General features: G+C 70.6%; 1 protein-coding gene across 2 annotated transcripts in view; it reads right to left on the reverse strand.

The window, feature by feature from the left end:
* The window catches only part of DNMT3A (DNA methyltransferase 3 alpha), a 50,499-nt gene that overhangs the window by 20,350 nt on the left and 9,417 nt on the right, over positions 1 to 20,732 (reverse strand). The window contains exons 3-4 of one of the 2 annotated variants that reach the window (XM_072858107.1): positions 17,316 to 17,420; positions 4,196 to 4,466 (exon numbers count right to left, since the gene is read on the reverse strand). In XM_072858107.1, the coding sequence (XP_072714208.1) occupies positions 4,196 to 4,466; positions 17,316 to 17,420 (376 nt within the window). Of the gene's footprint in view, positions 1 to 4,126; positions 4,467 to 17,315; positions 17,421 to 20,732 lie in introns of both variants that reach the window. The other variant, XM_072858106.1, reaches the window with a different exon arrangement.

Raw genomic sequence — 20,732 nt, forward strand, 5'->3', positions numbered from 1 at the left:
CCGGGGGCCGGGGCCGAGCAGGGGCAGCCGGGGCGCAGCACGGCGTGCATCGGCGTGCGCATGCGGGGGCACCCACCCGCCCGTGCCTCACCGCGGGGCACCTCCCTCCTGGGTGCTGGCATCGCTCCACGCCTCGCCCCGGCTGCTGGGCACCGGCCGCCCCGGCACGGACCTGGGCTGCAGGGGAGGGGCTCGGCCGGGACCCCGGTGTCCCCTTGCCGGCTGAACTCGCACCCTGTTTTGATTGTCCCCCGGGCCCTCGGGCTGTGCTGCAGCCGCAACCCCCCCCCGATGCCCACCCAGCCCTGCGTGACACCCGCACAGTCCCTCGCAGCCGGCACGTGGGGACCAACCCTGCCGCGGCAGCCGGCCCCCCCCCAGAAGCGGCAAGGCCCGAGCAGGAGAGCGGCCGAGAGCCCTGCACAGCGGGGGACACTGGGGGACACTGGGGCTTTCTGGCTCCATGCGGGGAGTAGGAGTGTGCGCATGTCCTGGGGGTGCCCAGGCAACCTGTCCTCCCGGTCCTGCCCATGGGCACGGGGATCGCAGATGGGGAAACTGAGGCACAGGAGAGGAGACCCGGCCTGTTCTGAGATGCTGGTCCTCTCCGTCACTGGGTCCAGCAACACAGGCACTGGGACTGGCCAAATTGGAGGGCACCGGCCTAACTGGGGACATGCAGCCGGTGTCCCCCCACCCCTCTGCCGCCCTGCCTGCTGCGTGGCTGGGGGGTGCAGAGCCCAGCGCCGGGCCGTTACCGGTGCGAGGGCTGCCACAGCGCCTTCCTGTGACGGGCCACGGCGGCCCCGTGGCTGCAGCTCGCTCCCCGAGCATCCCGCACGTGGCAAAGCCCCCGGCCTCGGCTCCCGCCCATCCCAGCGCCCCGCAGCAGCACCGTGCCCCGTGCTCTCTGCCGGCCTGCTGTGCCGACGGGCCAGGACGCAGAGTTACCAACCAACAGCAAGATCCTGCCCGAGATCTTCCCCCACCGGGGATCTCGGCAGGGACGGGACCGCGGGGGACAGCGAAGGGGCGCAGAGCTGATGGGGTGGCCGGTAAGTCGTGCTTGGGCGGCGCCGGAAGAGCAGGTCCTCGGCCCCGTGCTGGGTGAGAGGGGCAGCGAGAGGTGGAAAGCCAGCGTGCAAGGAGGAGGAACCGGTGACGGAGGCAAGAGCGCTGGACGAGGGGGCGAGGGATGCTCGGGGGAGCCCCCCGGCCAGGCAGGCACCAGGCAGCAGGAGCTGAAGGACCAAGGAGCAGACGAGGGTCTGGCAGGAGGCAAGCCTGTCGCTGGAAGGCGCCGATGCCGCTGCTAACCGCGGCGCAGACACGGCCAAAGCGCTGGAAATGGTTTCTAGGGAAGGGAGCAAGCTCCCGGCGGCTGTAACGGCTTCCCCAGCCGGCCTTCGGGCACCGCCGGGTACCGCTTCGACACTGTCACCCGGGCACTCGCCCTGAGCCTGGCGGAGCAGCCTCGGAGCAGCACCGGGGCAGGCGGCCCACGGCTGCAGCCAGCGCCGGCTGGGCTTGCAGGGAAGCGCTGGAGAAGAGAGGAGGGCAGGGAAGAGCCTCCGGACGATCCAAAAGCGCGCGCCCGGCAGGAACGCAGGCAGCTGCTGCTCTGCCTGCGCGGTGAGAAGAGCAGGAGGACGAGCACCATGTGCGAGGGCCCCGCGGGCAGGTCACGCCGGGGGAGGAAGGGCTCTGTAACGCCGAGGGGAAGGGGCTGCACACCAGCCCGAGGCTGGAAGGCGAAGCCTGACCTGCTCACGGCACCCACGTTCACGGTACCCGTGCTCATGCACCGTGCTCGTGGCACCGTGCTCACGTCCCCGCCGGTGCCTGCTGCTGCCGGCCTTTGAATCCAGAGCTCTGCCGCGCACGGGAGCCGGCGGCACGGCACCCCTGGGGCTGTCCCCACCCCACTCCACACTGGTCCCCACACCGGGGCACGCTGCGCTGACTCACACTGGCTCAGCCCATCTGGTCCAGCTCCCCTCAGCCGCCGTGGTCAGCCTGGCACTGGGGCTGCACCATGACCCACGCCCGACCACGGCACGCCCAGCCCGGCAAGCTCCCCTTGACCGTCTGTACCGGCGCTGCCAGCTACGGCTTCTCCGCTCCCTCAGCTGCCTGCTCTGTGCCTCGTGACTGCAGCAGCATCTGCGTCGCCCGTCTCCATCCCAGCCCTGCCTCATCCTCTCCATCCCAGCCCAGCCTCTCCGCTCTCCAGCCCAGCCCTGCCTTGCTCCTCTCCAGCCCTCGCTCAGCGTGGCCGGCAGTAGGTCTCTGTGCTGGTCCGGCTCGAGAACCCCTCAGAGGCAGAGCCCGACGCCCCTCGTCCTCACCCTGTTTCTGCTCCGCCGTGCCCCATGGTGCCAGTGCTGCCCGCCCGGCTCCCTGCCCCTCTGCGCCAGCCGCCTGGCCCCTGCTGTGGGGAGAGCACGGCCCCCCGTCCTGGCCCATGGCTGCTCCAAGCTGCCCCAGCCCACCGCCCGGCACCTCCTGGCCAAGAGGGACGGTGGCAGCGGGGCCACAGGCCGGCATGCGCCCGGGGGGCAGCCGGGCACCCCTTTCCAGCTGCGGAGAGCGGAGCCACGACCAAGGAAGGTGCGGAGGGGGGAAAAGCCTGTCCCCGGTGCGCGGCAGCTCTGCCGGGGCTGGGAGGCAGCGACAGACACCACGCAGCCCCGGGGAGCCCCGGTCCCCGCAGGGGCCCCGGCAGGCAGCATGCCAGCGTGCCGTGCCCGCGGCGCTGCGGTGGCTCGCCCCTGCCCAGACAGGAGCGCGGGCAGGGCTGGGCAGCGCACGGGGCTGGTGTGAGCCGGGGAGCGAGCGCCCTGCGTTTGCAGCGCTGGGGTCCGCAGGGGAGCCGTGGGGCTCGCAGCAGGCGGCTGCACACGTGGATCTGTACCTGCGCTCACGGACACGACACACCCACGGACCGGGGGAGGCCAGGCCCCGCCAGGGTCCCCCCGGTCCAGCCCCCCCGGCTCCAACCGCCCTGGGCAGCCTGTGCCCATGTCACCCTTGCACTGAGGAGCGTGTCCCCGTGTTCAGAGGGACCCTCCCGTGGCCCAGTTCGTGCCCATGGCCTCTGGTCCTGGCAGTGGCACCACTGGAAGAGCCTGTCTCCATCCTCTTGGCACCCTCCCTGCGGGTATTTATAGACATGGATTCAACCCCCTGAGCCTGCTCTGCCCCAGGCTGAGCAGTCCCAGCTCCCTCAGCCTTTCCTCACAGCAGAGATGCTCCAGTCCTTCAGCATCTTGGTGGCCCCTCGCTGGACTTGGTGGACTCTCTCCAGTCCGTCCCTGTCCCTCTTGGACTGGGGAGCCCAGCGCTGGAGCCAGCACTCCCGGGGTGGCCTCCTCAGCCAGTGGGCACCGCTCCTAACGCAGCCCAGGACGCCATTCGCCTTCGTTGCACGAAGACCCGCTGCTGGCTTGTGCTCGGCTTGGTGTCCACCGGGACCCCCAGGGCCTTCTCCGCCGAGCCGCTTCCCGGCTGGGTGCTCTCCCAGCACGAGCTGGTGCCCGGGGCTGATCCTCAGCACGGCGCCGAGCCCACCGCCTCGGGTCCTCCCTGCAGCGCCCGGAGCAGCACCGGCACCAGAGCTGGCACCTCCTTGGTCGCCAGGACCGCACCAAGCACGCGCCTCCCGCTCTGCCCCGGCACATGCAGGGCTGCCATGCAAAGCGGCACAAGCACCGGCGGTGGTGGGCACGCTCCGGGGCAGGCTCGCGTGCAGACAGGGGCACGCCTGTGCCGCGGGGCGCCTGCACCGGCCGCGCCGGCAGGACGAGGACTGACCTCCGCTCCTGCTCGCCCTGTTCCTGTCGAGGGAGCGGAGCCCCATGGGAAGGGCGGCACGATGGGACGAGCTGCCCCGACCCCAAATCCCGCGTGGCACGGAGGGGCTCAGCCCTTCCTCCTCCTCCTCCTCCTTCTCCTCCGGCAGCGCTCCCCAGCCCGGGAGCTGCTGCAGCCCGGACCCCTCCCGGGGACGGCATGCCGGGCAGGGTGGTGGGGGCTGGGGGTCCCCGGAGGGGCGCAGCGGGTGTCGGCGGGACTGCGGGCAGAGCCGCAGCCCCGTAGCGGGGAGCCCTCAACGCTAAGGTCTTACTTTTCTCTGTGGCCTCCAGGAGTTTCCTCCTCCCGCGTTTCTTCTGGGGGTCGGAAGGGGCCAGCTCACCCTCATCGGCCGGGGCGTCCAGGCCCTCCTTGGGGGTGCAGCGGCCGTTCTCCAGCGCCCGGCCCGTCTCGCCGTCTGGCAGGCTCTCCGTCTCGTCCTCCTCAGGGCGCCCGCCCTTGGGGCTCGCGCCGCCCTCCTCCGCACCCTTCCACTGGGCACCGTCCCCCTCCACGTCCCCGTTGGGCAGCGGCTCGGCAGGGCTGGCCTCCGGGCAGGGTGCGGGGCACTTGGGGACGGCCGCGATGTCTTTGGGGGTGTCACTGCTTTCCACCTGCCAAGGAGAGGGAAAGGAGCTGCGATGGGTGCTGGCGGGGGGGGCCACGTCCCTGCTCGCGCCCCCAGCCCGCACCCCGCCGGCCACCACCACCGGGCCCCACGGCGGGAGCCCTCGCACCACCTTGGTGCAACCAGCCCCATCCAGTCCCTGTCCCCATGCCCTGACCCCACTTCCCCGCTGCAGACGGCACAGCACGAAGGGTGTCTCCGGGACCGCAGCCATCCCGCCAGAGACACAGCTCCACGACGCGGTGATAATCTGGGGACAAATACGCATCACGCCGAAAAGGTCAAGTTCCACCTCCTGCATCTCAGGCAGGCCAGGCTGCCGCTGCCCGCAGGGGCTGGCAGGGTGCCCCAGGGTGGGACGGGGCTACACGTGGCCACGGCACCTTCAGGACATGGACAAGCTGTCACGATGTTGTGAGGACGATCACACAACGCCATGGCACCCGCCAGACCAGGATATATGGACGTGACATCATCAAGAACACGACATCCTGCTGTGACACCACCAGGACGAGGACATGCTGCCATGGGACTCTCGGGACCAGGACACACAGCCATGGGATGTCAGGCCCAGGACATGCTGCCATGGCACCTTCAGGACCAGGACACACAGCCATGGGATGTCAGGCCCAGGACATGCTGCCATGGCACCCTCAGAACCGTGACACACTGCCACAGCACCTTCAGGACCAAGACACAGTGGCACAACACCCTCAGGATCAGGACACATGGCCATGGCACCCTCAGGACGAGGACACGCTGCCATGTTACCCTCAGGACGAGGACACACGGCCGTGGCACCCTCAGCACTAAGAAACACTGCCATGGTACTCTCAGGAGCAGGAAAGGCTGCAGTGACACTCTCAGGACCAGGACACACGGCCATGACATAGTCAGGACCAGAACGCAACGCCACAGTACTCTCAGGATGAAGACACAGGGACATGACATCATCAGTACCAGGACACACTGCCACGACACCCTTAGGACAAGGCCATGGCACCCTCAGGACCAGGACATGCAGTATTGACACTCTCGGGACAAGGACACACAGCCATGACACCCTCAGGACTAGGACATGGTGCCATGAAATCCTTAGGATCAGGAAAAACCGCCATGGCACCCTCGGGGCCTGGACACAGTGTCACGACACCTGCAGGACCAGGACATGCTGCCGTGACACACTCAGGGCTAGGACACAACAGCATGGCACCCTCATGATGAGGACACACAGCCACGGCACCTTCAGGACAAGGACACACTGCCACGGCACCTTCAGGACACACTGCCATGACACATGCAAAAACAGGACATGGAGCCATGGCCTCCTCAGGAGCAGGACACACAGCCACAGCACCCTCAGGACTGAGGTACGCAACCATGACGCCCTCAGGACCAGGACACCACGCTGCGTCACACAACCTGGCAGCGGACCCCCACTGCCCAACGACATATTCCTTTCAGCTCTTAAAGGGGGGCTATGAGAAAGATGGGGACAGACTTTTTAGCAGGGCCTGAAGCGACAGGACAAGGGGTGATGGTTTTAAACTAAGAGAGGGGAGATCCAGACTAGATCTAAGGAAGAAATGTTTTACGCTGAGGGTGGTGAGGCACTGGCCCAGGTTGCCCAGAGAGGTGGTCGATGCCCCATCCCTGGAAACATTCCAGGGCAGGTTGGCCGGGGCTCTGAGCAACCTGCTCTGGTTGAAGATGTCCCTGCTCGTGGCAGGGGGTTGGACTGGATGGCCTTTGAAGGTCCCTTCCCACCCAAACCGTTCTGTGACTCTACGATGTTGCATGCCATGTAACGTCACGATCAGCAATAAAAAGGGAGCGGAGGGGGTTTGGGTGAGTTAGACATCTTTTGCTCAGGAACTGGCTGGTCTACCCATGGGTGGTGAGTGATGGCCTTTGCATCACTTGGTTTCTTCTGTTTTCTTTCCCTCTTCTGCCACTTCTTCTCTTATTTAACAACCCTCATCTCAACCCACACATTTTCTTGGCTTCCTTTCTTCTTCCCCTGTCCCACTGAGGGTGGGTGGGGGAGTGAGCGAGCGGCTGTGTGGTGCTTAGCTGCTCTGCCGGGGTTAACCCACAAGATACCCTCACTGTGACACGTGGCCATGACACCCTCAGGACCAGGACACGCAGCCATGACACCCTCAGGACACATGGAAAAGGCACCCTCAGGACCAGGACACATGGAGGTGACGCCATGAGGACCAGGACACAGAGCCATGGCACACTCAGGACCAGGACACGCTGCATGGCAGCTTCAAGTCCAGGACGAGTAGCCGAGACAACCTCAGGACAAAGACACATTGCAATGACACCCTCAGGAACAGGACACAGTGCCAGGGTATCCTCAGAACAACACCACATCGACATGGAGCTAAACACAGGGATGTGACACCCTCAGGACCAGGACACAATGCCATCCCACCCTCAGTACCAGGACACAACATTGTGACACGCTCAGGAGCAGGACACACCACCGTAACACCTTCAGGACCAAGACACACTTCCATGGCAGCCTCAGGAGCAGGACACACGGACACGGCACGCTCAGGACCAGGACCATCTGCCAAGGCACCCTCAGGAACCAGGACACTGAGCCACGGCATCCTCAGGACCTGGACACACCACCATGAAATCCTTAGGATCAAGACAAACTGCCATGGCACCTGCAGGACCTGCACGCATTTTCATCATAGAATCACGGAATGGTTTGGGTTGGAAGGGACCTTCGAAGGCCATCTAGCCCAACCCCGCTGCCATGGGCAGGGCCACCTTTCACTAGACCAGGTGGTTCAAAGCTCCATCTGACCTGACGTTGAACACTTCCAGGGATGGGCATCCACAACTGCTCTGGGCAACCCGGGCCAGTGTCTCACCACCCTCATCGTAAAACATTTCTTTCTCATGTCCAGTCTAACCCTACCCTCTTTCAGCTTAGAACCGTCGCCCCTTGTCCTGTCACTACAGGCCCTGGCCAAAAGCCTTTCTCCATCTCTCTTATGAGCCCCCTTTATATATCGAAAGGTCGCAGTAAGGTCTCCCCAGAAACGGGGGATACAATGCCACGGCACCCTCAGGACGAGGACACAAGGATGTGACACTATGAGGACCTGGCTACACTGCCATGACACCCTGAGGACCAGGACATGGTGCCATGGCATCCTCAGGACCAGCAGACGTGAGCATGACACCCTCAGCACAAGGACACAATGGCATAGCACCCACAAAAAAAAGGACATGGAGCCATAGCCTCATCAGGACCAGGACACACAGCCACAGCACCCTCAGGACCAAGATACACCACCATGACACCCTCAGGAGCAGGACACAATGCCATGAAACCCTCAGGAGCCGGACATGCTGTCATGACACCCTCAGGACAAGGACACACTGCCACAACATCCTTAGGGTAAGGAAAAGCAAAGCCATGGCGCCCTCAGAAGCAGGACACGTTGCCGAAGCACCCTCATAACCAAGACACAACGCCATGACAGCCTCAGGACTAGGACATGGTGCCATGAGACACTCAGGAGGCAGGACACAATGCCATGACAACCTCAGGACAACGACACGTGGCATGACACCTTGAAGAGCAGTATATACTGCTACGGCACCTTCTGGAGAAGGACACAATGCCATGACACCTTCATGGCCAAGACAAATGGCCATGAAACCCTCAGGACATTGGACACACAGATGTGACACCAGGAGGGCCAGGAAATACTGCCATGGCACCTTCAGAACCAGGGCACAACGTTGTGACATCCTCAGAACCAGGACATATGGACGTGACACCCTCAGGACCAGAACAGACTGCCATGGCACCCTCAGGACCATGACTCTCCACCATGGCAATCTCAGGACAAGGACACAGTGCCATGACGCCCTCAGGACAAGGACACGCTACCATGGCACCCTCAGGATCAAGACAAAAAGAGGTGATGCCATGAAGACCAGGACACAGAGGCATGGCCCTCTCATGACCAGGACACACGGCCATGGCACCCTCAGGTCCAGGACACACTGCCGTGACACTTGTCAGCTGCAATAACACCCTCAGGACCATGACACAAAGACATGGCATCCTCAGGACCTGGACACTGGGACATGACACCCACAGCACCAGGACAGAAGTATGTGACACCACGAGGACCTGGATACTCTGTCATGGCACCTTCGGGACCAGGACGTGCTGCCATGACACCCTAAGGAACAGGACACACTGCCACGACACACTCCGGACCAGAACACACCACCACGACATCCTCAGGAAAAGGACATGCATCCATGGCGTCCTCAGGACCAAGATCCAAGGATGAGGACCCGGATACAATGCCGGGGCACCTTCAGGACCAGGACAAACTGCCAGGACACCCTGAGGACCAAGACGAAACGGAGATGACACCATGAGGACCAGGGCATGGAGCCATGGCACTCTCAGGACTAGAACACAAGGCCATGGTGCCCTCAGGACCAGGACACAAAGCATGGCAGCTTCAGGTCCAGGATAAGTGGTCAAGACACCCTCAGGACCAAGACACACCTCCATGGCACACTCAGGACCAAGACGCACTGCCATGACACCCTGAGGAGCAGGTCTTTTGCAGCGAACACCCTGAGGAGCAGGACACAACACCATGGCACCCTCAGGACCAAGACACAAGGGATGACACCATGAGGACCTGGATACACTGCCATGACACCTTCAGGACCAGGACAAGTGTCCATGAAACCCTCAGAACCACAACACAAGGCCAGGACACCCACAAGAGCATGACACACGGCCACGACACCCTCAGGACCAGGACAAGTGTCCATGAAACCCTCAGGACCAGGACACCCACAGGAGCACGACACATGGCCATGCTACCCTCAGGACCAGGACAGACCGGAATGTCACCTGGCCACTCCTGTCCCCATGTCGGAGAGGACAGCCCCTGTGCCGAGGGCACACTCGTGCTGGCTGTGCCGCCCGTTTCACCTGTGCTGCAACGCCGCGGCGCTGGGCCAGCGTTGGGTCCCCCTTGCTCCCGCCTCTCCCCGTCGGCGTCGGGGACGCGGCACCACCCTCCCCAGGACGGCGGTGCGTGTGCGCGCTTGTGCGCGACAGGCGGAGCCAGCCACCGCGGCGCGCGCACGTGACGGGAAGGGTCGAGGTGTGCGACAACCGCGCGTGCGTGCACGGTGGCAGGGACAGCCCGTGTGGGCGTTCCTGCGTGTGTGCGCACAACGGGCAGAGCTGGGGACCGTGATGAGCGTGCGTGTGCGGGTGACAGGCAGAGCCGGGCCCTGTGACAACCCCGTGTGCACACGCGTGTGCAAGTGTGACACGCAGATGTGCACGTGGCCCACAGCGTGTGAGAGTGAGAAAGAGTGTGACGGGCACAGCCGGGGCCCGTGACGTGCATGCGCGTGTGTCAGACGGGCAACGCCAACACCCGTGGGCGGGTGTGCGTGTGCGACAGGCCGTGCCAGCGCGTGCGACAGGCGGTGCCGGCGCCTGCAGGAAACGTGCAGCCGGCCCCGGCTCGCGAGTGCAGTGGCAGAGCGGCGAGCGTGCACGAGCGTGAGACACGGGGGAGGACTGTCTGCGCCGGCACTCGCCAGCACGCCAGGCCCGAGCGCGCGCCCGCGTGACAGACAGCGCCGGCGTGAGCGCGGCAGACGGCGGTGCCGAGCGCGTGAGCGAGGCCGCGGGGCCGGGGATGGCATCGCTGGTCCCCCGCCATGCCGCCAGCCCCAGGGAAGCCGCATGGCACGGCACAGGCCGGTGGCGGTGGGAGCGGGAGCGGAGTCAGAGCGAGAGGAGCAGCCCGGCTCGGCGGTTTCCGTGGCGAAGGAGAGTGAAAGTGCTGCTGCGTCACTGCGACAGCCAGCGCCGAATGCGCGGCGCAGCCGTGGCGGGGTGGGCTCTACCTCCGCCGCTCGCCCGGGCCCCGTCGGCCCCGCTGCCACGGTGCCAGGGAGCGCTCGGCCCCCTCCCAGGCGTGCTCCTGGGGGCTGCGGGCTCACCCCGTGCCACCCCCCCATAGCCGGGGCTCGGCCCTCGCCCGCACGGCACAGCGGAGCCGTTCAGGCACCGGCACCGTCCTCTCTGGAGACCCCGTCCGCTGCCCACGGGCGTGCGGTGCCCATCCCGGCCTCACCGCAGCTCCCCCAGCGCCGGCGGCCAAACGCCCGCAGACGGAGACCCGCGGGCGCTGCCGGTGCCTGCCTGTGCCGCGGGGCCGGGAGCTGAGGAGGTGGCACCTGGCCTCGTTTCCTGTGCCCCACGCTGGCCTCCGCGAGCTTCTGCTCCCCGAGCCCCGTGCTTGCCTCTGCGAACCGGTGACACCCGCGCGCTTGCCTCCGCGACCTTGTGCACCCCCAGCCCCCCGCTCGCCTCTGTGCCCCCGGCTCCCCGCGGCCCGGGCAGAGGCTTTGGGGGAAGCCGGGAGCGTCGGGGGCTTTGCGGGGTCCCAGTGACAGAGGGGGAGGACCCAGGATTGCTCCCAGCCCGGCCATGCCCAGCCCTGCGTGGCCAAGGCATGCTGGCACGCGCGGGGGGAGCAGGCAAGCCCTGCCTGCTGCCCTGCCTGCACCCTGCCTGCCATCCTGCCTGCACCCTGCCTGGGCCGGAGCAGGGCCCCCCACCTCTGCGGCAGCGATGCCAGGAAACGCGTCCGCGCTGCGGGGACAGGCAGCCCACCGCCACCTTCCCTACGCTGCCGCCCCATCTCCACCCTGGCCCTCCCAGCTCCCCGTGGCGCAGGAAGGCCGGGGTGCCGGGGTGTGCGGCGCGGGGCTGGCGCGGTGCCGGGGCGGCACGGAGGGGAGCCAGCTGCAAGGACCGTCCTGCCCGTCCCCAGCAGACTACGTGTCCCAGGATGCACCGTACGGTGGCAGAGTGCCAGGGAGCAAATGCCGAGCTGCCAGCCAGGCTTGGCGTGAGCCGGGGTGCCCGTGGTGCTGCCGGAGCACCCGTGGTGCTGCCCACCCTCCCCTGCACCGGGGCCGCCGGGAAGGGGGCCGGGGAGGGGATGCCAAGGCTGCGGCATGGGGCGGGAGCCGTGGGGGGGCGGCGGGTGGCAGGGGAGCCTTTGCCCTCCAGAGCTCCCCGGATTCGCGCCGCCGCCGCCCGCTCCCCGCGGGGCGCAGGAGCCCCCTCCCCGGGCGAGCCCGGCGGGGGGCGCGTGCCGCTTACCATGGTGCATCCCCTCCGGCTGGCGTGCAGACCCCCGTCCGGCTGCCGCCCGCGCCGCACACCTCCTCCCTGCGCCGGCGGCCGCGGCCCCGCGGCGGCAGCGGGCGCTTCCTGCTTGGCCCGGCCGCCCCGGCTCGCTGGCAGAAGTCACTTCCTCCGCTCGCTCGCTCGCTGGCCCCAGCCCTGCCGTGCGGGGGGCCGGGGGCTGTCGTGCGGAGGGGCCGCGAGCGGAGCCGGGAGGGAGGGGACAAGCCGCCCCACAGCCCGCGGCGGGGAAGGGGCTGACGAGACAGGAGGAGGCGTCGGGGGCCGGGGGGACCCTCGCGGGGTGTCCGGCAGTGCTGGCGGGGAGCCACGGCCACGCCAGCCCAAGGCCCACGGGGAACCGCTGCCGAACGCCCTCCCGCTGTGCCGGGCTTGCACCGCGCGGCCCCCACCGCAGCGGTGGCTGTAGCCAGGCCGGCCCCGCTCCCACCCAGCGACAGCGCGGTGGTGTCATTCGTGCCAGGGATGTGCACGCGCCAGGGCGGGGGCCACCGCACGCCCCTGCGCTGGGGACACGCAAGCTGCTGCCACCAGCCCCGGGGGTGCCTGGCACCTCTCCCCGTGCCGGACGGCCTCCCAGCTGCGGCAGGCGGCAAATCCTGGTCCCTGTGGAGGGCATGGCTCAACCGAGCGGAGACCGTTGCCGTCGGGAGGGTGGAGGTGTCGTGCCAGGCTGCCGCGCAGGAGCTCCTGGCCGCGAGCGAGGGCGTGCGTGGGGCGACGGAGGCTGAAGGACAAACCTCGGCGCGCCCGGCCGACGGATGCCGCAGCCCCAGGAGGGCTGGAGGCCGACCGCAGCGGTGGGACAGGCCGCGGGGATGCCGCGGTGTGCCTGGATGCGGCCCTGGAGCAGCGGAGGCCGCCGGCACCGTCAGTGAGATGGATGCCGGAGAGCAAAGTCCCCGGCTGGCAGAGGGGAGGGAGCTGCCAGCACCGCCGGGGACCGTGCCTGGGCCTTGCACTGGCTCTGGAAGGGATTGTGCGGCGCACGCTCTGCCTGCATCCCCCCGTGCCCGCACACCGCCGGCACCCAACCACCCCGGCTCAGTGCGGCCGGGGGCTCAGGGCAGGAGGAGCTGCCGGAGGGGTCGGAGCTGGCTCGGAAGGGGACGGGGCAGCCCGGAGCGAAGGGGAGGGAGGGAGGGAGACTCGGCGCGAACCGAAGCGGGGCTCATGGGCTGCACCGCGGCCCTGCACCCCGGAGCTCCCTGCCAGGGGCTGCAGCCGGAGAAACAAGCGGGGCCCCGTCCCGCGTCCCTCATGGGAGCAGGCGGGGGGTCTCGGTCCCCGCAGCATACCCGTGGCGAGCGTGGGGACTCGCTTCCCGCTGCGTCCCCCCTGCCCCCTGCCCGCCAGCACCCCCCAGCTCCCCCCGAGCCGCGGCAGGAGCTGCCCTCCCTTGGGGTCCCCGGCTGCCGTCCCCCCAACGCGGGGCCGGGGCCGGGCTGCAGCTTGTGGCGGGGGCCCAGCCGCCCCCAGCCCCGCTCCCGCCTCCCGCTTGGGGCCGCATCCTGGACGCCGCGCCGAAAACAATCGCAGGGGCTGCGTGGGCTTCCCGGGAGGAAACGGGAAGGCCAGCAATGTGCTCCGGATTAGGCGGCTGCAGGGGCTGGCGGAGGCGCGGCGGCGGGGGGCTCGGTTCGGCTGCGGGGGGCTCGGCCCACTCCCCCGGCAGGACGGGGCCCGGGAGGCCACGCAGGCGTAGGGGTGGCGGTGACACGGCGGCGCACGCTCCCCTCGGGGCTGCGAGGCCATGGCAGCGGCACGGGCACTAACCATCACCGCTGGCCCTGGGGCCGGGGAGTGCCGCCCTGCCGGGACCACGCAGCCGTGCAGGAGCTGTGCAGGAGCCGTGCAGCCCCCTCCCCGCGCAGCGCCACGGCCGAGCGGAGCAGACAGCGGTTGCCGTGCCACGTGCACGGCCTGCCGGGACAGGGACACGCAGCCCACCCAGCACCGCGGCCGGCGCGCCCTGGCACCACACCCATCCGAAACCGGCCTCCCCACGCCCTCGCGCCTCCGGCCCCTCAACAGCCGCCCCAGCCAAACCCGGCGCCCCGGCTCCAGCCCTGCTGCCGCTTCCCTACCTGGGTCGGAACCGGACCCCGGCTCACCGGGTCCTCCGGGCCACCGGCACGTCCCGGCGCTGCCGCTCGGACGCTGCTGCCGGGCCGGGGAGGCGCAGGGGAAGGGGAGGCCGGGACCCACCCGCGGCCCTGCCCCTCCCCGGCCGCCCCGACGCCCGTCCCCGAGGAGGGCCCGGCGGCGGGTCTGCCTTCCTGCCCACCCACCCGCTTCCTCCGCGCCGGCCGGGCCCTGGGAACAAGCGCGGCCTTTCTCCCGCTCCCCTCCCCTCCGCTGGGCCCCCGCCAAGGACGCTGCTCCGCCGGGAGCCCGCGGGCTGGACGGCCCCGTGCCGGCCCTGCCGCCTCGCTCGCTGCCGGGGGGATGCCGGCGGGGCCTCGGCCGCGGGGTGGGGGCTGGCCGTGCCAGGGACGCATGCCGACGCCGGGGACCGGTCCCCGCAGAGGGACGGGGGACGGCCCCGATACGCCACGGCCCTCGGGCACCTTGCGCTGACCCCAGTCCCGGAGCACCGCGGCAGGTCCAAACGCGCAGGGTCCCCGCCGAGGCCGGGGTGGCTGCCAGACGGGGGGACAGGGGACGGGGCAGCCCCTGGGCCGTGCCCCCTCGGCCAGGGGGAAGGTGCCGGGGGAGTTGCTGCCATCCACGGCACCATCCGCGGAGTCCCTGGCAGAGGGGGTGAGCCCCTGCCGTGGCTGTGGTTGCTGGCACCGGTCTCGGATCTGCGGCACGGCATGGTTTGGCACGGCACGGTTCAGCACAGCACAGCGCAGCGCGGCTCGGCGCCGCGCGGCACGGCATGGCTCAACGTGGCACGGCGCACCACAGGACCGCACGGTACGTCTCGGCACAGCTCAGAATGGCACGGTTCGGCGTGGCGTGGCATGGCTCACCGACACTGTGATACCCGTATCTGCGGGGCTGTCCCCCGCCGGACCCCCTGGCCGCCCCCTCGCAGGGCGGGGGGCCGGGGGGCCGCCCCCCTCGGCGCCGCAGGAGCAGCGTGCTGGGGCAACGCCGCCCCGGGCCCCGCTCACCGGGCCGAGAGCGTCACGCCCCGGGCAAAACACCTCCGACCCCTGGGAAAACAGAGGGGCCGGTCACCCCTGCTGGCTCCTGCCAGGCTCCATCTCTGCCCGTCCCCACGGCCGCTCCCCAGCACCGCCGCCCCCAGCTCCGGCGCAGGCAGGCCTGCCTGCAGCGGGCATCGGCATCTCCTCCGCCTGCCTCCCTGCCGGCTCCTGCCCGTCCTCTGCACCCCGCTGAGCCCCCTGCGGGACCCAGCCCTGACGGGGGTCCCAGGGCCGAGCTCCCTGCCCCACGGACGCACCGGGAAGGGGAGGCGGCGGCAGCACGGGTCCCCGGTGCCCAGACCCCACCGGCCCCGCGCGGAGCCCCCCGTGCCGGTGAGCCCCGTCCCCAAGCGGGGCACACGTCCCTGCCCCGGGCGCGCGCCGAGGCGGGTGCTCAGCACCCTCCTGCAGCACATCTGCCTGCTGGGTCCCTGCAAGCGGGGGCTCGGGGACCCTCGGCCAGTCCCCAAGGAGCCAGCCCGCTCAGCCAGGGTCCCCGTGCCGTGCGCCAGCTCCCCTCCACCCCGGCCCGGTGCCCCTGGCCAGGGGCCGCTGCCGCAGGCGCCAGCACCGCGGGGCTCTCCAGCGGGGAGGATATTTTTAGCAGCCTACACCCGGCCGGGGCTTTCCCCGGCCTCCTGGCAGTGCCCGCGGGGCCGCAAGGCTTGCCAGCTCCGCTCGCTTGGCAGCGGGAGCTGCCGGGTGGCCGGCCGGCCGGCCCGGCGCTGTGCACGGGGCAGGTGCGGCTCGCCGGAGCATGCAGCAAGCGCGCGCAGGACGGGCACCCACTACGAGCCGGCCAGCTCTTCTGCAGCAGGAGGTGCCTGGTGCTGTGGCACCACCGCCGTCCTCCCACCCGGCTCCGGACCCGCCATGCCGGAGGGGGCTGCCGGGGCCGCCGGCTCCGATAGCCGGAGACCTCCTGGTTCCCAGGCTCCGTCTGTTCCTGAACGACTTTCCCCATTTGTTCCCGTGCCAGCATTGTTCTTCTACCGAAACGGCTGCCCCCACCCCGGCACGTACCTCCCGCCCCGTCAGATTTACAGCCAGTGCTTGGAGCCCGGCCGCCCGCGCCCCCACCGGCTCCCGGCCCCGTGCCCCATCGCGCCCCATCGCACCCCCACCCGCCCCAGGCGACGCCGTCCCCGCTTCCCTGGCCCTGCCGCCACGACAGCACGGATCTGGACGCACGTCCAAGCGCAGGATTAACCCTTTCTGCAGCCAGGTTCTGAAACCTTTGCAAAAAGGTTTTGCCGCCTTCTAGCAGCAAAGGCGCCCCGGCCCTGCCCGGCTCCCCCCAGGCAGCTCTGCCCTCTGTCCCCTCCCGCGGGGCCAGGGGATGGGGACGCTGCCCGAGCCCTGCCTGCGCCCGGGCGCAGGGTGACGACGCGCACCTTCCCTCCGGGGCTTCAGCATCGAGAGGAACCTCTGCTCCTCCTCTGAACACCGAATTCACGGTGGCACCAGCAGCCGGCGGCACGGCATCCGGCCAGCCGACAGGGAAGAAGCCACCGTGGCTCCTCAGCCGGCACCGTGACACACCACGGCTCGGGAGGGCCAAGCCACCGCCTCCACGAGTCCCCCCAGGCCCCCGGGGCCCCACCAGAGCCGGTTGCTGCCCAAGGCCCCGAGCACCCCTTGTCACCCCGCAGCACCCTCCACGGGCACGGCAGCCTGCGAGCACCGCGGTGCTCTCTGCGCCTGCCCCTCGGCCAGCGGCACCGCCGGGACCCCCGAGGCGCTCCCCGGCATGAGCCGTTCCAGCTGCTTTGGCGCACGGCAGGCCGCGATCCCGGCTGGCTGGGCTAACGAGCTGGGAGCTCGCCGAGCCCCGCACGCTTACGAGTGGGCATCGCCTGCGCGGCAGGAGCCGGGGAAGCCGGCGGGGGCTCGGCCCCGCGCACTCACATCCGCCTTGTTATTGCAGCCGCTGGCGTGAGCCCGAGAGCCCTGCACCATCGCCCGGGGAGCCGGGGGCTCCGCTCCCCGCGCCCAACCGGCCCCGGCGGCCGGGGGAGGGCCGAGCGGCTCGTGGGGGGGGCGCGCCAGCCCCCCAGACAGGGAGCGAACGCACGGCGGGGCCTCGACCAAAGCTGCACCGAGCGGAACGCTGCTGCCACCGGGCACGGGAGGGGCTTGCCAGGGGCCGCGGGGAGGGGGCAGCGCTGGGGGCCGGGGCGGGGGGGGACACACGCTCCCCTCCTGCTGCTCCACCGCCCTCGGGCTCTCCTCCAGCCGGAGGCTGCTGGGGCCGTGAGCGAGCAGCCGCGTGCCCCGGCACGCAGGGGAGGCGGGCCGGCCCGCGGCACGCCGGGAGCCGTAGTCTCCCGCCAGCGCGGCGCGTCCGCCAGGCGGCGGGGCAGGACGGCCCCACGGGGGGACGCCCCGCTGCCCCCCACCTGGCCCCCGCGCCCGGCGCCCGCTGGCTCACCTGGGCATGCTTGCGCTTCCGCCCGGGCCGCCCGGCTTTCCTCATGGGCGTCCCTGGCTCCTGCTTCTCCTCCTTGCTCTGGTTCTCCTCGGGCTCCTCTTCCCCCTGCGAGCCGGAGACAGAGAGGACGGTTACGCTGCCGGCCCCGGGGCCGGGCAGCCCGGGGTCCTGGGCACGGCTTCGCTCCCACTCGGCACAGGGATCGCTGGCACCACGGGTGTACCGCAGAGGGCCGTGCGTGGCTGGGCGCCTGACCGGCAAGGCAGGAGCGCTGCCAGCATCACCGGGCCGGCGGTCCCCAGGGCACCATTAGAAGGGCGATTGCGGCTCCTGCCAGGGCTCGGGCTGCGGTGCGAGCCGCCGTGGGCCTGGGCGCCTTCACCGGGTCAGCCCTGCCGCACCGTGGCTGGCTCAGGGGTACGTGCCCGCTCCCGCAACGTGCCGGAGCCCCACGCGTGTGGGGCTGGGGGCTCCTGCACCGCGGCATGCAGAAAGGGCAGCGTGGACCCCACGGCACGGCACGGCACGGCACGGCACGGCACGGTGGGCCTGCTGGGAGCCGTGCAGCTCCCTGGGGTCAAGGGCAGGCAGCAGGAGCCAGGGTGCCCTCGGAGCAGGCAGGCAGCTGCCTGCTTCACCGCGCCACCCCCAGCGCATGCGCTTCGGGGGGCCACGCACCCCTCTCCATGCTCTGCCCCGGAGCAGCTGCCAGCACCCCGCCACCCCGTCCCCCCTTCCCCGGCACCGCGCCCCAGCCCCGGGCGCTGGCAGGGCGCACGCGCCGGCATGGGCGGCAGAGCAGGAACGCGGCCCCGGGAAATGAACCTGCTCCCCGTGCCGCGGTCGCAGCAGCCGCCCAAGGCCCGCGGTGTGCCGGGGGGCCCGCTCCCTGCTCGGGGGGCCCGCGGCACGGCGGGGGGACGTGCATGCGGGGCGAGGGCTGCGCGGGGCCCCCGGCGTGTCCCGTGGCGGCGGGGCCGGTTTCACCTGAGCCCCAGAAGATCCCGGCGGCGGCAGCCAAGGCAGGAAGAGGCCGCGGAGGGGGGAGCAGGGGAAGGAGGAGAGGCCGGCGGGGGGCTGGCGAGGGAGAGGCCGGGGAGGGGATGGGGCTGGCAGCCAGACAGCGCCGACATCCAGCTGCACTCGCGCAGCCCCGCAGCCGCGGCAGGCGCCAGCCCCGGCCGCATTCCTGCCCGCTGCTGCCCTCCTTCCCCCTGGGCTGGGGCGGTCGCAGGCAGCGCTGTGCCCGCAGCACAGCCGGGCCGCAGCCGGCACATCCCCGCTGGGGTCCGGCCCAAAGGTCCCGCGGGGTCGGGACACGCCGTGCCCCATGGCCGCGGTGCCCCATGGCCGCGGTGCCCCAGACCAGCTCCCCCTGGGCCGCCCGCCGACCCAAACCCAGCCTGCAGCCCCCGCGCCCCTCGCTGCCCGACTCCCCCCACCTGGGGCCGTGCGAGCGGGACCGTGCGGGAGCCACGTGCCGGTTCGTCCCCGGCCGCTACGGCGGCCTGCCGGGACCACGCTCACCACAGCCCCATCGCCGCGTGCCACTCGCCTGCGCGCGGGGCAGGACAGCCAGCCCCGCAATGACCGTGCCCGGCACCGGCACCCACCGGCACCGTGCCACGGGCTGGGAAGCCAGGGCCGAGCAAGGAGAGGCGGCACCTCGGCACCCGGGGGCTCGGCCCCGGGCCGAGCCCCGCTCCCCACGCGGCCCTGGGCGGAAAGTTTTGGGACGGGTCCAAGGACGACGTCAGGATCACGGTTCCAGCTCCATCCAGGCGCAGGAGCCAAACGGGGTCCCCAGGCGGGGATTCCCGGGGGTCCCTGCCCCGCGGGCCCACCGCACCTCACCGCGCGTGAGAGCTGGCTGGGGGGAGCAGAGCGCAGCCCCCCCCCGCCACGGCCACAGGGACCCACCTTGCCAAACCGCACGGTGCTGCGCTTTGTCCCCGCTGGAGCCGCAGCGCCGGGGTGGCCGCGCGGCCGGTCCCCGTGGCGAGGCTGCGCTTCGGCCAGCTCCGCGGGGAGACGAGCAGCTCCTGCCACCGCCGCCAGCGCTGGGGCACCCGGTGGCGCCAAGGAGCCCGGGGGGCCCAGCCCCGCTCCCGGCAGCAGGAGTGCCACGGCAGAGGCGAGCCCGCCGACACCCGTCCCTTTGCCCCCAGTGCCACCCTGGCGCCCGGCACGCGGCTCCAGCCAGCTGCCCCCCACCGCACGCTGACTTTGGCCGGGCCCCGGTGGCGTTCACGCTGGATGCAAAGGAAAGGTACGGCAGGGTGACGAGCGCGCGGCGCTGGCACGCGGGCCGTGCCGGGCAGCCAGCCCTAGCGTGTCCGGGGGAGGACGCATCGATGCATCCGGGGAGCACCTGGTGGGTGCTGGCAAGGCGAGGGGGGCTGCGGGGGGAGCTCTGCAGGGTCCCCAGGCAATGCTGTCTCTCTGGGGGGCTGCAGTCCCCTGGGGGGGGGTCTCTGTGCTGCCCGAGCGGCGGCCGTAGGCACTGCTGCGATTCCTCCCACGGGCTCGGTCTGTCCCGGCACAGTCCTGTGCCGCAGAGGTGGCGCTGGGCACAGTGACATGCCGGCGACGGCAGCGGCCGGCTCCTCCCGTGGTGTGCGGGACCCCCAGCGCTGCCCCCAGCGCAGGCCCGCAGGACAGGCCCCCCCCCCCGGCTCGGTGGTCAGCCCGGCCGGCAGCGTGGGCTGGGGCCAGGGCTCCGTTCTGCTCCCCACGCCGCTGCCCGCGCCCAGCGCCCGAAGCGCCGGCGGGGCGGGCGGCTGGAGGGACGCCGCAGCGGGGCGGGGGCAGCGGGGGTCCCCGCTGCAGAGACAGGAGGTGCCCCCAGCGCGCGCGAGGACGAGGCGAGCTCCCCGCGAGCCGTCCCCACCGCTGCAAAGCCGGGGCAGCCCCGCCGCAGGGCTCAGCAGGGCCCCTGCGCCGCTGAGCTGGGGGACGCGGGGCCTGGGGCAGCGCCGGGCCTGCAGGGACCCCCGGGGCACGGCCAGCACCCCAAAAGCAAGGCAGGCGCAGGAGAAGCAGGGATGCAGCCTGGGCACGAGCAGGGCCGGTGCAAAGGGCTGCGAGGGGGATCTGCTGCCGCCGGCCCGGCGCAGGGGTGCCGGTGCTGCAGCCCCTCGCTGCCTGCAGCCCGCTCGGAGCTGAGTCATCTCCCCATAAATCACCCCGCTCCCCTTCTCCCCGGGGCTCGGCCAGGCGCGGGGCTGCATGGCGCGTCCCTGATGCGCCGCGCTCCTGCGCCGCTGCCAAGCAACAACCCAGAGGGAAACCACCGCCGAGGAGGAGAGCTGCTGCATGACGCAGTGCTGGCTCCGCGGCCGCCGCGCCGGGTCCCAGCTCCCGGCTGCACCGGGCTGGCGGCAGGGCGGGAGCAGGAGCCCCCGGCAGCCACGGGAA

This window comes from Ciconia boyciana, chromosome 3 (assembly GCF_034638445.1).
Source record: "Ciconia boyciana chromosome 3, ASM3463844v1, whole genome shotgun sequence".
In the NCBI taxonomy this organism is placed as follows: Eukaryota; Metazoa; Chordata; class Aves; order Ciconiiformes; family Ciconiidae; genus Ciconia; species Ciconia boyciana.